This window comes from Urocampus carinirostris, chromosome 4 (assembly GCF_059441175.1).
Source record: "Urocampus carinirostris isolate Australia breed hairy pipefish chromosome 4, RoL_Ucar_1.0, whole genome shotgun sequence".
Classification (NCBI taxonomy): Eukaryota; Metazoa; Chordata; class Actinopteri; order Syngnathiformes; family Syngnathidae; genus Urocampus; species Urocampus carinirostris.
Window position 1 is genome coordinate 28,150,834 of NC_142352.1, and position 18,625 is coordinate 28,169,458.

The 18,625-nt window shown below is 40.0% G+C and overlaps 1 protein-coding gene across 1 annotated transcript in view; it reads left to right on the plus strand.

Annotated features, from left to right (window-relative positions):
* Positions 1 to 16,762, plus strand: part of chst8 (carbohydrate (N-acetylgalactosamine 4-0) sulfotransferase 8) — a 300,000-nt gene extending 283,238 nt beyond the window's left edge. The window contains exons 3-5 of the mRNA XM_088334019.1: positions 754 to 791; positions 6,907 to 7,308; positions 8,519 to 16,762. Coding sequence (XP_088190145.1) covers positions 754 to 791; positions 6,907 to 7,308; positions 8,519 to 9,205 — 1,127 coding nt within the window. The 3' untranslated portion in view covers positions 9,206 to 16,762. The remainder of the gene's footprint in view (positions 1 to 753; positions 792 to 6,906; positions 7,309 to 8,518) is intronic.
* The last annotated feature ends 1,863 nt before the right edge of the window (positions 16,763 to 18,625 follow it).

An 18,625-nucleotide genomic window follows, 5' to 3' on the forward strand; every position in this document is an offset into this window, starting at 1 on the left:
ATTTTCATATTTGTGCATGTTGATTTTGAAAATGGCTAATGCTACTGATGTGAAGCCTTTTGGATTTTGCAATACAGCTATTGAGGATTAATGGAATATGATTACCTGAAGTCATTTTGGTTTTCCAAAAGAAAACGGGAATATATTCTCCTATCTGTAGTTTACACTGCCTTTTCATTGAATTAATTTGAGTGGAATGATTTCCTTTATCTGGCTCTTGGCTTTAAACAGAGTGGGATGGTGGAGTCCTCAAGTCAGACCAGTTGAGAACCAATCCTGTATTGTTTACATTGTTCAAGCACAGTCCCCAATGCCCGAAATCCAACATGGCCGCCGGTGAGATTTTAGGTTGCAAAACCCACTTCCCCCGTCCTCCCCTCGTCCCTCATCCGTCACTTTCGCCCAGCAAATTGGAAGTGACAAGCCACTTACGCAAAGGTGTCTACGCCGGGCAACCCCCCCACATCATTCACCGCTTTCCTCCGACTCCCGCCCATCAGCAGCCATGTAGGCCCACTTAAAACTGTCAGTCTGATTTAATGACAGCTGCTTTTAGGATATGTTGCTGTCTTATATCCAGGGGGGGAACGTCCAGTCATAAACATAGTCGGTTCCGCTTCCTTAAATGTGCCAATAAATCTCCTCCCACGTGTCACTATAGTGACCGTAAACTCCCATCCAACATGTCTCTATGGTTCTCAACGGATCATTTGACGTTCTCTTTACTTGTTTTCTTCTTTTTTTTCTCCACAGAAAGGAAGCTTAGTGGGAATGTGCTGCAAGCCAGTGAGGTATGTTTACTCCACACTCACCCACACATGCTCACCTGTTATCTAGTGCGACGGGAGCAATTGTCAGCCTGGAATATCTCAGCGTGTCCGAAGGCATCGGTGTGAATGGAGTTGACCTCGGGCAATATCAAACACCGCCTCACAGTCGGATACCACTACTTTCGGAGTTGCTCCACAACTCCTGTTGTTTTTAATTGCATTCTCACATACAGGCTTCTGTTATTCCTGTTTTATACTCGCTGTATTGCGAGTCCGTTGCGTTCTGCACTCTGAACAGTTGCCCCGCCCCTTTTTCTGCCTATGTCTGACAATGAATCAATTATGTTGCAGTCTGAGTTGTACACATACATAAAACAGCTTGATGAACCTAAATTATCTATCCAAAAATCTTTTTCAACTTCAAGTTTCTTTCAGGACCAGAACGGAAACAGGACCCAATTGCGTAGCGTTTACCAAAAGTTTAATTGGAGGAAAGAGGAAGGGCTGCACCCACGATCCGGTGTTTGCTTTACGCGGGAATCAAGTCGCCCTCATACTGGGATTGTGATCCGAACAAGGAAGTGGATCTTCCGCTGTGTCAAGGACGGAAAAAACTGGCCGGTAGCCGGGACTGGGAGAGCAAAGCGGTGTCAGGGTCGGAAACGAGTGGTAAACCAGAACGGGAGAGTAGACGTAGTCGGGATAAAAAGGGGTCGTGAGCCAAGACGAGAGAACAGACGTGGTCAGGATCAAAACAGGTCGTAGCCAGAGACAAACGGGAGCAAAAACGGGACAGGCAGGAGTCAGGGTCGAAAAAAGGCTTGCCTAGTATACACTGAGGTTCGCAGAAGGACTGACAACAGGGGATTGACAGGACAGGGTTTAGGTAGGGACAGGGAGCCAATCAGAACCTGCAGCGGTTGGCGCCAAATGAGCAGGCACAGGTGAATCCCATTAGTAATCATGACAGTTTCTCTGAAAGCCATCATATCAACAAAATGCTCTGGACACACATAAGCACCAAAAGGCAGATGACGATGCTTTCAATCGCCAACAAAGTTGGGCTTCTCGACCCGCTAAACTTGCTCTTGCTGTAATTGTTTGATAATGGAAAAATATATGGTTTCTGTAGGACATATTCCAATGAACATAGATGGATACAGTATGTATTTCCTTTTTTTATATTAATTATGGTGGGTGGGTGGCCGGTTGGGTAGATCCCTTAAGCACTTGGGTTGTAGGTGCACTCTCAGGTTCAATTTAATTAAAGAGGAAATAAGAGAATATTTTGAGTTACAAACAAACTTATTTATTAAAAAGGACAAGGCAAAAATACTCTTAGATTGCTCTTGAAATATTTCCACAGACTGAGGTACCGTTTCATGGATTCTGATTGGAGGATAGAATAAACCAAGTGCACGTAAAAGTATTCTGATTGGACAATTTCTTTGGTTACATGGTGTGATATACACTGCTGGCCACTGAGGGGCACTCTAACCCAACAATAAACATGGTAAGAATTTAATACACTCTTCGACTGGAGGGTACTCTAACATAATGATATACTTGAAGGCTGTACCTGTCACGTGGTGGAAGGGGTGACCGGACCAGAACGGAGGCAGGAGGCAGGAAGGGAGAACTCAATTGCGTACGATCAAAGCTTTTATTTACCAAAATAAAAGTTGTCCAAAAACTCCGGGACAAAACAGAACAAAAACATTCTTACATTCAGAATGGTCTGGTACAGGTTTCCTCCGACTTAAACTAAACAGGACAAGGCATAACAGAACAGAAAAGGTATAATGAGCCAACACCCGCAATACCCACAGCCCAACCTTAAATAGCAGCCACGCAATTAGCTGATCTGCTTCAGCTGGTGCCCAGGGGGCGGGGCAGACCGGTCGCCACGGCAACCATGACAGTACCTTTTTTTTTAACAAATTCCTTTGAACGATTAATGTGATACGTTACAGCAGTTCATTGTTAAAAATAGATAGGAGCCTTGAGAAAATTGCTAGTGGCCTTCAAGTCGTAGATGGGTTATCAAAGGAGTTCCATGCACCCGTTTGATAACAGGTAGGAGTCTACCAGTGGGTTTCCAAATTGTAGCTTTTAATTACAGACAAATTATTTTGGCTTCGGGACCTTATTGTCCTGACCTTGAAGGTGATTGCTCCTGAAAACAACTTGAAAACGTAACTCGTTTTGAGTATACAATAAAAATATATAAACGTATAAAGATATAAAAGTATAAAGTATATATTAGGTGTAAAATCTAGAATGTAGTATAAAAGGCACTGCTAGACCATAATTTCCCTTACACGCTCCATTTGCTGTGGAGAGTCTTGGTCAGGTACAGCCTGGTAGCACCCATTCCTCTCCAGGCATACAAATGTATACACCCACAAAGCTTTTAGTTTTTGCGTCCCCAGACATATATTTAAGTATTTTTTTGTTTCAAATAGGCTTTTTTTTTGGTCCAATATTGCTTTTTTGGATTGCTGGCGTGAAGATAAATGTAGTTTTTTATAACTTCCACATAATGGCAACAAAGTATTATTAAAGTAAAGTGGATTGCGTACAGAAGTACAGTATTTTAATTTATTAAGCTAATACTTGATCCTGTTTCTAAGATTGGATGCAACAGGATTCAAACCCAGATCGTGGTAGGGATAGTGCCAAATATTAAGCAATAAAAAAGTAAAGTTATATATGACACAGGAAAAGGCTTTAGATTTCATGTAATCATCACATTATTTATACTGACGCTACAAGGTTGTACAATGTTGTAATTGGGCATTATGGGAAATAGTTCAGCCACAACAACTTTCTGCTAGATAGTATCCAAGTAAAAATAGTGCAATGATGCGATAAAAACGAATGCCTTTTCCTGTGTCATCCACCGCCTATATGGTCTAGCGATTAAGATCCGTCACTTTCACCACCCTGTTCTTGGTTTGAATCCCGCTGCAGCCAATGTTGTAAAATGTGCAATTATTTTTGACTCAACTATTGCTCAAACATGGTAGTGTACTAACCGAATTTGCTACACAACGTTTGTGACCTACAATCTTAATTTATGTGGGGGGAAGGTGAACACATAATTTATACCAATTTTTCCTGAAAAATTAGGAGTGCGTGTTATACACGAGTGCACGTTATAGTCAAGTCAAGTTTATTTGTGACGCCCCTTATCACAAGAAGTCTCAAAGAGCTGCACGGACCAAGGACTATAACAGACTACAGATTATTACTACAGCATCCCCTGATCAAAAACCTACATGAGGGCAAGGAAAAAATCAAAACCTGAGATTATACACGAATTAATACAGTAGCCTTTCTTTTCTTTTTTTAAAAAAAAGAAAAGAATCATTCAAAGGAATTTGTTAAAAAAAAAGGTACAGCCTTCAAGTATATCATTATGTTAGAGTACCCTCCAGTGGAAGAGTGTATTAAATTCTTACCATGTTTATTGTTAGGTTAGAGTTCCCCTTAGTGGCCAGCAGTGTATATCACACCATGTAACCAAAGATAATAGATGTGTATATGTTCTTCTAAAATACACCACTGACAATATGTTGTTCATAAAATAATTCTACGTCAAATTAAAAAACACATGCACTGAACTGTATAGGTCCAGGATATTGTCATGGTTTTATTTTACTTGAATATTTCCTGTAATTCTTTTTAAAAAAAAGAAAAAACTCTCTTAAATTATGAATCAATTGAAATATTGCAAGCCTTTTATTATTTGAACATTGCTGGTTATGCCTTACAGCTTATTGGTATACTTTTTCACAACAATCTAATATTTTGAGATGGCATATGTCACAGAACAGAAACAGACACAGGACCCAATAGTGCTTGTTTTCTCAATTTTTATTGAATAAGAGGGAGAGTAAGGCTCGCTTCCACGATCCGATGGCTGACGGACAAAAGGAGCGAGCGGTGCGAAAGTGGCACTTCCGTGTCTGGCAAGGAGGATCGGAGACAGGCGGGAAAAGCAAGTTGTTGGCCGGGAATGGAGATCATAGGCGGTGTCGAGTTCATAAGCGAGGTCGGTAGCGGGAGGTAGGCAGGTAACGGGGCAAAACAGGTCAGGTAACAGGCAGGCAGATCGGGGCGTAGTAAGGTCCGGAAACAGGTTGGCGACAAAGATCATGCAGAAAAAAGCAGGGCAAAAATGGAGTCAGACGAAAGGGCTTACTGAGCTGAAGGCAACAGTTCGCATAACGATCTGACAGCTTCAAAGAGGAAGCCGGGGGTTTAAAAAGAGAGTAACAGCCAATCAGCTGTCCGGGCTGTTGGCGCGAATTAAGCCGCCGCAGCTGCGTTTAATCGGCAATCATGACAGCACATTTGACTTTTACCCATAATCATTACAATCGTACTCTATGCTTGATCCTGTGCAGTCATCACTGTATTCAGTTGTACTTTATCGGTTTATATAAACGTACCCACCATTCAAATATAATCACTGGCAGATCGAGGGTTGTATGTAACAATTAGTGATACAAAAGTATTCAATTTTCATTTAATGTGTGATGCACCATGTATACTAACGTTATGCATAGCACGTTACAGTACTCGTAACAGCAAAAAGCAATATGTTTGTCACAAGACTGTTGGTGACCCCTGTATTAGGATGCCATTACCTGTCGCCGTACGCTCATAAAACAAGTCTACCCGACTTGATGACAACATCGGAGCCTTTCATTGGAATCAAATGTCACCGTTTGGGCAGTAGCCTTGGTTTTGGCGGCCACTGTGAGTTTCTTATTGAAACACGCCATTAGGTGAAAGCAGCACCTCGTAGCTGGTCCACAATGGATGTAAAAAGGACCAATCTCACATATGTGGTAATAAATGTAGATATAAAAAAATACCTGCAGATATATAGATTATAAATAAATGAACACATAAATAATTCATGTAATACCTAAATATATTACATTGATGCTGTTGATTTATGTATGTATTTTGTCATTTTTTGGTAATTTCTTTCAGTATTTATTATGTCTTTTATATTGTGTAGTTTTTCAATAATTTTCTTCTTTTTTTGTCATTTGTTTTTTTGTCAGAACAAAGTATAATTCAAATGAGAAGCCAGCCCAATTGCCTGTACTTTTCACCTATTGGTTGATCATTGGGGCAGTGCAGTGGTTAGTGCGTGTGTGACACATTTCTGAGGTCATGAGATCGAACCTTCCTGTGTGGAGTTTGCATGTTCTCCCAGTGCTTGCCTGGGTTTTCTTCCGGGCACTCCAGTTTCTCCAACATTCCAAAAGCATGCATGTCAGGTTAATTGGCCGGTCCAAATTGTCCCTAGGTGTGAATGAGCAAGTGAGTTGTCTGTCTCTGAGTGCTCTGCGACTGGCTGGCAACCAGTTCAAGGTCTCCCCTGCCCACTGTCCCAATGACAGTTGGGATGGGCTCCAGAACCCCCGTGACCCTACTGAGGATAAGCAGTCCAGATAATGGATGGATGGATTGGTTGATCAGTGATGAACCATTTGGGTATAGGTGAATTACTGCCCTCTCATTGAATAACATTTTGTTGTCACAAAAAACATAAAAAAAAATCATAAAATACTAGACAAAATACCGGAAAAAATACACAACAAAATACACATCTTAATACACGATAAAATACATGACAAAATGCATGACAAAATACATGGCACAATACACAATAAATACCGTAGCCTACACGACAAAATACACGATAAAATAAATGACAAAATAATCACCCAAAAAAAGAAATGATAGAATATATAACAGAATTAAATGGATTAATTCAATTTATTCCTCTAAATACATTTGGGTATTCCTTGATTAATGTATCTGATCATTCATTAATATGTCATGTATATGTCAGGACTTATTTTTTATTCAGTTTTACTCAAAGCAAAATCGGTCTTCTCTCGTCAACAATTGGTACAGCCACTGCTGAACTTCAGTTTGAGGGTTGTACTTGCACTGTTGCACTGCCGTCTAGCGGCATGTATAAGAATTGCAAGCATTTCAACACAGCATACTCGTGCTATGGGTGCATTTTCTTCAATGAGTTTATTCTTTTATTCAACTCTTAACCCACATATTTATATCTTACAATCTCCACAATTTATCTTCTCAGATTAAAGAACAAGTCAAATCAAACAGTTACCAGGAGCACCAGGTAGCTGACATGGTGGTGCCAAGTCCCATCTTCTCTACGCGGTGTCCCCAGTTCTGGAAGTTCTGGAAGACGTCCGGCGGATCTCAGGAACAGGATTTGGGTTCGCACCGCAAACTCCTGAAGACGAGTCCTCCCATCCAGCGCTCCGGCAACTCTCCGTTCTCCTCCTCTTCGTCTTCTTCGCTGTCCGGGTCGTTTTCCCTGCAGCGTTGGAGGAAACTGGTTGGCCTTCTGGAGCGACGTCGGCAGCTGGTCAAGAAGATGTGCGCCAAGTACAAGAGCAACGTCTCCAAGACCATCACCAGGCACCACGTGGAGAACATATTTGTGGAGGACAAGCACAAGCTCCTTTATTGTCAGGTACAGTGGCACCTCTTCATAAGAGCACCTCTGAACACAAGGATTTCGATAGACGATAAAAAATCTTGCTCCGTATACGACAGAAAATCCAGGTCACAAGCATTCCCAGAGGTTACCTCTAGAAACCGCTCAAGACCACTCACCGCTCGTCACCAGCATCAACTTGTTCCAGTTTAAGCATCCGAACTAGTAAATCTTACAAACACAAAAGCGGCAGTTATTTAACCGCAGCAAGACAGAATATGGAGAATATCGCAACAATATTAGCAATCTACTATGGTGTTGTTGTCTGCTACCATTGACTGGTAGTGAAGACGAAACGGTGAAGACGAGATTTCTATCGTATAAAAATTGTTATGTGGCATACACAAGTAGCAGCATTTCATTGTAATGATGCATTTTCCATTTGATTTAGGGATGATTTTGTTCTTTATTTTGTTATAATTCCTTATTATTTTTATTCATATTAATAATTTTATAAATAAGCGAGGGCCACGAAATTTCAACCTCCCCGAGTAAGTTTGAGACACTTGTTTTAAAGTTATTTATAGTTATTTTAATTTTAAGTGTACAGTAAGTGCTTGTGTGTCATTAAGAGTCTCTTGCATCTTACCTGTCAACATCAGCCGATTGCTCCCCATATTATAGATAGCAGTTCCCCTTATTAAGCCATTAGAGCCCTTACAAACACAACCTAGCACCTACTTACTCACAGCAAGAAAGCTTATGTCGAATACAGAAACAATACCAGCAATCTACGGTGACGTTATCGTGTGCTACCAGTCACTGAGACGATCCGGAATAGAGCCGAAATGGGCAAGACGAGATCGGGGATGAAAATGACGTCACTTATCTACACTCCCCCAGCCCCCATTACTCAAACCCGAGGTGTTTTGCCCCGAAAAACCCTGTAAAAGTAAGATAAAAGCAAATAGGTGCAGTGGAAAATAACTGCTGCTGTTTGAACTCTGTTGGCCATTGTTAACAAACACTTACTAGAGAAAACATTGAACTTTCAAGTTTTTGAGGAGACCTCAAACATCGCACCCCACCTTTAATTAAAATGGAAAATAATTAACATAAAATCTAATTTAGTCTTGTGGTTAACAAAGCCTCGAGGTGAGAGCTACATGTAAAATAAGCGTTTTATGGTCCGAAAAATCCGGTATAAGTTGGCCTATTAACAGATATAAGCCTTTTATTAACACAGGTGCCGAAGGCAGGTTGTTCCAACTGGAAGCGGACGCTGATGGTTTTGGCCGGCGTAGTATCGGACCCTAAGAACGTCAGCCACGACACAGCCCACTTCCAAAACTCCCTGAAGACCCTCAACAGCTTCGACCGGGACGGCATCATGCGCCGCCTGGGCAGCTACACCAAAGTCATGTTCGTGCGAGAACCCCTGGAAAGGTTGGTTTCGGCCTACCGGGACAAGTTCGAGAACCCCAACGACTACTACCACAACATCCTCGGGAAGCCCATTATCTCCAAGTACAGGCCCAACGCCTCCAGGTCGGCTCTGGAGTCCGGTAGCGGCGTCACCTTCCAGGAGTTTGCGCAGTACCTGCTGGATGTGCACCGGCCGGTGGGGATCGACATCCACTGGCAGGCGGCCAACGAGCTTTGCAACCCGTGCCTCATTGATTACGACTTTGTAGGCAAGTTCGAGAACATGGCAGAGGAGTCCGACCTGTTGCTGCGTTTGGTCGGAGCGCCGCGGAATCTCACCCTGCCCCGTTTCAAGGACAGGAACGTGGCGGATGAGAGGACATCCATGAAGATCACGCGCAGGTATTTTGCGCAGCTCGGAGCGCTGGAGAGGCAGCGGGTGTACGACTTTTACTACATGGATTATTTCATGTTTAATTATTCCAAACCTTTTCAAGTTCTCTACTGACAGACTCCTGTTGAGGACCCTCGTCGCTTCTCCTGCAGCTATTCTTTACCATTCATTTAATGAAAGGACTTTTTTTTTGTCGGTTTGTATCGTACGAGACCAGCCTGGTGAAGGATGGGCACTGCCAGGCTGTACATGCCCAAGACACACCACAGGAAGTGGTGCCCCAATGACCCTGGCGGTTAAGAGATCTGTGACATGAATTGTATGAGACCAATGTGGAGTAAACAGTTTGGACCAGAGGTAAGATAAGCCCTAAAAATCCAGCCCAACCAAACCCAGGCCCAAGCATATCAAAGTCCGACACAGCCCGAGCCCGAACAATCACACAATTTTTTAGTACAGAGCCCGTAGCATACTCAAAATGTCATTGGAGGATAAGTGACTGTTAAGACTGTTTAAACATTTACATCTTTTGTATTTCTGTTACGGGCAGCACGGCAGGGCAGTGGTTAGCGCGTGCGCGGCACAGTTCTGAGGTAAGGGGATCAAACCTTCCTGTGTGGAGTTTGCATGTTCTCCCCGTGCTTTTGTGGGTTTCCTCAGGACACTTCGGTTTCCTCCCACATTACAAAAACATGCACGTCAGGTTAAATGGCCGGTCCAAATTGTCTCTAGGTGTGAATGAGCGAGTGAGTTGTATGTCTTTGTGGGCCCTGCGACTGGCTGGCAACCAGTTCAGGGTATTGCCTGCCCACCGGCCGAAGATAGCTAGGATGGGCTCCAGCACCCCCGCCACCCTAGTAATGATAAGCGGTGCAGATAACGGATGGATGGATATTTCTATGACTGCAGACGTTACATTAACCGACAATTTCAAGGGGACTTTTGAAAACCGTACATCATTTTGACGGATTAAAAGTTGAGCTAAAAACCAAGGCTGTACTTCCTTAAGAAGTTAGCGTGGCACTTCAAAAATAAGATGAACAATGGCCGGTGGATGATAAAAGAAAAAAACTAAAGCTCTGCTTGACCTGAACTCAATGATTGATATTTTAGGCCCGACCTTGGCCAAATTGTGGGCTGAGTCGGGGCTCGGACTTGGCTTGGGCTTAAGATCTTACCTCTGTTCTGTACCACTCTTTTAATGATTTTTTTTCTGTATCGTATGACATCAATGTGGAGGAAATAGTTTGGATGAGGCCATTGGTTCTCAAATGGGGGTCAAACCCCTTGTGCACATGTCTAATGACCCGCGGGCCAAATGTGGCCCACAATACAATGCTGAGAAGCTGGCGGGAGAAAAAAGCCAAACAATGACTTGCTGTTTTAAATATGTCCACTGGATGTCCCTAAAGCCAGGTGTCCGTGAAGCACCCATTGTAGCTGTATTAGTTGACTACCATTAATCAACCAGAGAACATTGAGGACACCCATCCTGGTATTATTCTAATGAAAATAAAAGTCGCAGACGCACAGTTTAAGGAAATACAAAACCAATATGAGCACTTAGGTGTAGATGCAGAAGTTTAAAGTGGTTTAGCTCCTTTTTACAATAGATATGACACTGAAGTTCCCATGTTCACGTAAACATTTTCATTAAAAAAATATCAGAAAGGCTTTTAAATCCATCATTTAAATTACTGTTTGTATACTATTTCTGTCACTTTGCAGTCTGCATAAGTCTCCCAGAGTGATTACCGGTAAATTGTCGTGGAAATGAACTAAATAATGTTTTGTTTTCTTTTTTTAAGAAAATACACAATTGATTAACATGTTATTCTAGGAAAATGAGAGAAAAAATTAAAAGAATTAAAAATATCAGATTTGAGAATAAGAAATTGAGAAAAAACATACATACAACTATTAAAAAATGTGTTTTTAAAAACTATTTTTGTTTATTATTTAACTTTTACACGATAAAATTTTCTGATGCAAATCTGCAATTTTTCTCACATTAATTATATGATTAAAATATATCAACTGTTTTGACAGCTATGTTTTCAAAAAAGTATTACTATTTCCCCTGTCTTACCAGGAAAACTATTTTTCATAAGAGTAGTTTTAGGTATTGTTTTCAAGACCATGAGTAAGAAACATGAGTAAAACTATCTTTTCCTGGAATTACATTTTTTCCCTTTTCTTTCCATTTCTTGGTAAAGGCTATGCTTTTGATCCATCAATATATTCAAATTTTAAATATATTTCCTACTATGTTCAAACGGCACTTCCAAACCTTTGCCTCCACATTGGTTTTTCAACACTAAACCTCGTTTGTACCAGATCACAAAATGCAAAACTGTGCATAAATGCTGCATTGGGTTAACGGCTACCACTTGACAATAAGCAAAGGATTTAAAAGGATGCTTTGGGTTGGTTAAAATTAGTTTTTTTTAATGCCCTGCAAAGCCAAGGTTGATGTGAGTTTAATACTAAGGCAAGAACACAAAAATAGTGTTATTTAAATTCAATGAAGTGGTGCATTAACATGTAGTATTCCAATACTAATTCATGTTTTGCAAATTGTAGCTTTATCGCTGGTTTTTATTAGCTATGATGATTTGCTATTCAGATTATTGCTATTAGTTTTCTTTATTAATTAATTCCAAAAATCTCATTTGTTTTTAGGAAGAACGAATACAAAAACACACACAAAACCCCACTTTGCAGGGATTCACACAATGAGATGTAGCATTCATGAACACAAGGGGAACACTATATTTTTAAAACAGAATTATGGAAAACTCGGTTGGAAAAACATCGATTGGCTTATGCTTCTTACTTGAATGCACAACAGTCACTGGAGCGGGAAGATATTCAAACATGGTTTTCTCTTTTCTTAGCCTAAGGAAGGCGTGTTGGTGAAATGTAGGTGTTTGCCGTGACTTACTATGGCCAAAGTCAAGGTCAGCAATGACCCATTGCCACTGCTGGGCCAGGTCATTAGATTCCATGGAATCAACAAAATCCTCGACCGGTATAGAAATGAGGTGACTCCAAAGTCCGTCAGGCAAAAAATGTTCTATAGATCACCTTTAGCTTGACTACATTCCTTGTATTTGGGGATTTCTCTCACATCAGACACAGACTACAGTTCGGACGTGTCAAATAGAGATAAGATCAGGCCTAAAAAACGCATAAACACAACATAAACCAAAGCATTCGTACACTCTTGGGAATCTAGTAAGGTACTTTAAGAGGGAGGCAGTTTAAACAGTTTTATTTATTTTTCTTTAACGGGCCATTCAGATTGCTCAAGGAATCCATGATTACATTTGCAATCGGATTATTACCTGTATGTAAAGGTAGTCAGTATTGTTGGCTTACTAACGCTGTGATTTTTAAACTCTCTAACAATCAGTTTTTAAATCAAAGGGAATGTCTTCAAACATGATGCCACAGTACCCTAGGTGCAGAATTCTAACTATCATTGAGTCAGGGGCTGCAACAAGATCTACTCAGAGGAACTTGATGAGGTGGCTGGGGAAGAGGGAAGTCTGAATTTTACCAAGACCCGGATAATAATCTGAAAATCTTAATGACAGTGATCATCTGTATGTAAAACAGAAATTCAAAAGAAAACCAATTTGGAATATCTTTCCGTTCCTTGACTGGCGTGCAACAAAGAGACGCTTGGAGAACGGTAACAGGAAGTAGATTTGGAAATAGTTCCTTTGAATTAAAAAATGCCTTTTAAATGGGGAACCTCTTATTGTGAAATGGTGCCTGTTTTTGTGTGACACTATTGACTGATTATAAATGCAAACTATACTATTGGTGACTTGGAATGATGTTATTAAAGGGAAAAGAAAAACATGGCTTTTAATTATATATAACCTTTATCTGTGAGGAGTAATACACATTTACAATGTTGTACGGTCACAAAATTGACGATATAACCTCCCTCGTGTGTCCTGCGCTATTCCCTCTGCAACTGTGTGCACTTATCGTAGCATTTTTGTACCTTCACGCTATGCTAGGTTCGCGCTTTAAAACTATTATTGGAGGTGTTTTTCTCCGGCTTTCAGATATTTACAGGGTACACCGTGTTGCTGCTTTTTAATGCTATGGACTGAAAAAAAACGTTTTGAAAATTAAGTTTTGTTTCTTTGACAATCTAAAAATACTGAAGTGATCACTTAAAAAAATTGTAGTAATTGTACATGTATTTTGTTTTAAATGAACATTATTGGAACTTCACTTAATTATTCCTGCTGATTTAAATTTACACTTGGTCTTAGGCAGAATTTGATAGCTTAAAACAGGGGTCACCAATGCGGGGTCAGAATACTGAGTAACCCATCGGCCGGTTTTGAATCTAGATCATCAGCGGTGGGTCATTGTGATTTTCTAGATGGTCTGCTTTCCAACTAGCCTGAGAAAGCTTTTTTTAAATACATGATCAATGTTTACAAAACACATTTGCCGATGATTGATATATATATATTTGTGTATACTGCGCACCTTTTAAGGTTTTATCAAAAAATGAGTATGACATTTTGTGACTCTTTACTCTTAGCTCAAACTAAGCAGTTTAAGTGACAAACATTATTGAATTCGTGCGGCTGTGATTAAAATCATGTATCGACAACGTAGGCGATGAACACGATACCAACATACAATGTAAAATGTATTCATTTATTGTACTTCAAAGTCCAATTCATCATCAGATACACCAGAGAGAAGTTACCCTAGTCATTCTTTTTTTTGTTTTTGTTTTTTTTGTTTATATTTTTCTAGGTGACTTTCTGTTTTCTCAATTCTCTAACACCGTGTATTGAAATAGTGTGATAATGAGATAAAATTGAATCCATTGTATAGTGCTCTAACACAAGGAAATTCTATTTGTAGTTGACAGAGCATATTTTAACCCCATGTCTTCATATTTAAATCTGGTAATAACACAATAATAACATAGTAACAACATAGTAATATCATGAAAAGCGGCATATTGAACTTTTAGCCCTTTGCAATAATCAGTTGTAAAAAAAGTAGCCCTTAGTTTTAAAAAGTTGGTGACCCCTGGTTTGTAACATTCAGCTATGCTAGTTCATTTTTTTCTTTCACATCTGAATTTGAGCTCTGCATTGACTATTACCTTATAAAGATCAAACAAGCAGTGATGGTTTTATCTGGCAATGCAAAATTTCCCTGAGAATAATCACCACCAAACAAATGTGTTTAATTGTAATTTTTGAGTGTATACAAATGATTTTAGCAAAATGATCTGCTTCGACTCCCTGTGAGCTGCACAGTCTTTTACACTATAATAACACAAAGACTGTACCTGTACCAAGTCAGCAGCCCTGTATGAGATTTGTCTCCCTCTCTTTATTGTGTACAATTGTATAATGGGCATTCAGATGAGTCTATTTTTCTATCTATTTCTAATATACTCTATCGCTATCAATACACACATATATGAATATTTACATAATGTGAAATTAGGTTTTTTCTGTTTGCATTTGTTTGATTGTGAAGCCGGTGTGTTGCCAACAGCAGTTCAATGTAAACATCATTAACAATGAAAAGTTTAAGACATGCATTCGGTGCACTTGGTTGCAAAACTTTAAAACAGTTGTGAAATAAAACAGTTGTTCCCAAGTTAGGATGCGTATCGTTCAGACGCATCTAATATGGAAGTGACAAAATCGGAGAAAGAAACAGTTATCATAAGTCTTCTACTGTTTAGTTTAGGTCAGCCCATATTTGGAAGTAGTTTAGCAATCTATAGTAGTAGCAATCTACTATGAAGTAGCCTGTAGACTTGGGCTCAATCCCATTACCTTCTCTTGCATTTTGTGTTATTTATCTTTCCCCTTCCCCTTCCACTTCTTTGGCGAGGGAAGGGAAATGATTTCTGTAGGAATTAGGATGAACTTCCTGCTTACCAAATCATCTTCTCAATCTGTACTTATTGTGTCATAACACATGCGACAACTGTTTAACCTTTTTTTTCTAACTTCACTTACCTCCATCAGTTACATCTTCTCGTCCTTGCTCTAACCTCTCCTGCATCTCTGTGCTTTTCCTTGTCCTGCAGCTTTATGTGGGCTCAATCCCATTACTTTCTCTTGCACTGTTTCAGGTCTTGCCCATAAGAATTAGGATGAACTTCCTGCTTAACAAGACATCTCCTCAATCTATACTTATTGTGTCATAGCACAAGCGATAACTGTTTTGTTTTTTTCTAACTTCACTCACCTCCATCAGTTACATCTTCTCGTTCTTGCGCTAACCTCCTCTCCTGTATCTCTCTTCTTTTCCTTGTCCTGCAGCGTCCTCTGTAGGAATTTAGGTTTATGACACAACGCAACATAAAAACATATGGTTCATTCCCTCATTCGCATCGGTTCATTTATTGTCTGCAGCTGTTTAGGGCTAGGGTGCCCTCAAGCTGACTTAGTCAAATGAGGCTTGAGTCCCTCACTCTTTCACTTTACTCAATGCTTTGTGGGGGATCAGACAGTAAGTATTGAAACTGAGGGGAAGGGAGAGTAATCGGATTGAGTCTTAGCCTTGCTCTAAAGTAGGCCTTTATTTTTCCCATTTGTTTTCAAGATGGTGGAGATCTTTATATTGGATAACTGCTCTTTAATGTGACTGCTTTTGGCAATTTCTCACTTAAGTTTTAAATGTCACACAATAACTCGTCTTTCTGATAGTTTGTCGCAACCCATTGTTACACAGTCCACCTTATGGTGCAACCTCGACACATCTTCAATGACTCTCCCAGGGTCACCGTGTGTTTCAGGTCTTACCCAGACCCTCACCAAAGGTGTCCCAGCCGAGGGACCCACAAAATATTAACTCTATGCTAAAATGAGCTCCCAAGAGCCAACAGGATATAAAAATACAGTTACTCTTAAAGAAAAGATGGCACATGTGTATATAAATGCACTTCTCCCAAACAATGAGTCCTCTGTGTAAACAAACTGACACCAATGGCACTAAACGTGTTTATTCGCCTTATAATGTGCACTATTAGAAAGTCTCGCGCCAAGGCACACATTTTAATCCGGGGTACCTCACGACATAAGAGGTACTTTCATGAGTAAGATACCAGCTTTTGTGTTGTGTTAAGAGAAAAAAAGTGATGTAATAGTGTGTTTTTTGAGTGAATGGAAAGTTACAAAATATCTGCATCTACTCTAGTCACTATAATCGAATTTGGTGGTGTGACCCGTTATGGTGACTTTTTCTCTCTCGGTATACTGTGACGGCTTTGCAAAGTTCCAAAATCTAATCTTTAATTAGCTCTTGGTCTTATTCAGTGTTGATTATTGCCCAACGGTTACCCATCCCCCCTCTACCCCCCAAAATAATAATCTTGCGGAATATTTACTGCTTTTAATGCCCTCCTGCTAAACGTAAAGGATCTGTGCTGCGTGTATGGATTCAAAACATTCAGTAACTGAAGTAACAAGTGAATGTATAGTTGTTGATCATTTGGTGCAATCGTGTAAAAAAAGGTGTTTAAAAAAAATATCTCAAACCCTTTGTCTTATTTTACACTGCCAATCAAATGGTGACTTTTCAGGAAGACACTTTTCAGGTGGGTCTTTTTTTCCAGATGATGAGTCTGTCTACTAATAAATTTTGTCTTTGCATTTTGAAGCTGTCTTTTGTCATTTTTTTTCAAACAAATTCAGTATTGGTTGTCTGGTCTGCACATTTGCTCACTTCCAAGTCAATTCATCAACCCCCGGGGGAGTCATTTCTGAAAAATGATTTACTGAAAAAAGAAAAATGAATGTCAAGTGGTAGACTTTAAAGCGAAGACGGTGAAGCAGCTTTTAGCTGTTACAATGCACATTGATGGGATTAGTTCCCAACAGAAATGAAATCAGTCTTGATTTTGAATTCTTAGATCCAGTTCATGATAACTACATGTTTAATACAGTTAAACTCGCGTTGATAGTAATTACGTGATGTCTTCTGAACCCTCGGTACCCTAGATTATACATTAAAACAAGTCAAGTCAAGTCAAGTCATTTTTATTTGTATAGCCCTAAATCACGAAGAGTCTCAAAGGGCTTCACAGATTGTTACACTATATTACACAAACTATTTTCAACCGACAAGAGGAGTAGGTTATTCATATGCAATGGAGTAGAAGTGAGTTTTAAGTTTAGATTTAAACATTTCCACTGAGGTTGCAGATCGAATCTCAGGGGGAAGAGCATTCCACAGCACCGGTGCCCGGATGGAGAACGCTCTTGAACCAGCAGAAGACTTCTTTGCTCTCGGGATCATCAGAAGACCAGCACTCTCAGATCGTAGGCTTCGGACCGGGACATAGTGGCAGATCAGATCTGAAAGATAAGAGGGAGCAAGTCCATGTATGATTTTGTACAATACTAAGAGAACTTTGAAGTCACATCTTTGGCTAACTGGGAGCCAATGCAGGTTAGCCAAAATCGGTGTTATGTGATCGTACTTTTTTGTCCTGGTTAAGAGCCTCGCTGCGGCATTTTGTACTAGCTGAAGAGACTTGATTCTGGACTTCGGGAGACCGGAGAGTAGTGCATTGCAGTAATCGAGACGGGAGGTAACAAATGCATGAATTATTGTTTCCGCATCAGACTGAGACAGTATTGAACGGATTTTAGCAATGTTGCGAAGATGGAAGAAGGCAGTTCTAGTAATTTGCTTTACATGCATCTCAAAGGATAGATCAGGGTCAAATATGACACCTACATTTTTAACTGAGTCACTCTGTGTGATGTGACATTTGTCAATGTTCACAGCAGTTTTTGAGAATAAGTCCCGGAATTTAGAAGGACCAATGACTAACATTTCAGTCTTTTCAGAGTTAAGACGCAAGAAATTGAGTGACATCCACTCTTTTATCTCAGTGAGACAGGCCTCCAAATTTCCACAGTTTAGTGTGGAAGATTCCTCCAACGGAAGATATAGTTGAGTGTCGTCTGCATAGCAATGGAAGCTGATATTGTACTTGCGAATAATATCACCTAATGGAAGCATGTAAATGTTGAAAAGTAGGGGTAAATGTTACTGATGTGTAATACATGTGCATGTAAAGGAGAAATGCATTGTATTTACCTTTTGGTGTGATGTGACAACTGGTACTGTGGTGTAGCAGGTGGATGCAGGGGATGGAGACGGTGACTGAAGATTATAGATATTTTAAACCTTACACTTGTGAAAGTTCTCATTCCCTTAAAAGATTTCCTATTTCAATTGCCTCCTTTTTTATTAATAGTGTCAAATGTCAATTGTATACGTCCATGCAACATAGCGAGAGAAGTAATTTGTGTGCACTCTTTGTATTTCCTGATATTCGTTATCCTCTGTTACATAGTCGTCAAGTTATTTTGCTTCCCCTTTTAGCACCACTGCAAGCCCCCAAGGCCACACCGAATAAACACAGAACACTGCAGTAAAGTACAATACAAATATTACAGTACTGTATCGCTGACTTGCAAAGTCTTTACAAAATCACCAGAAATTCTTAAC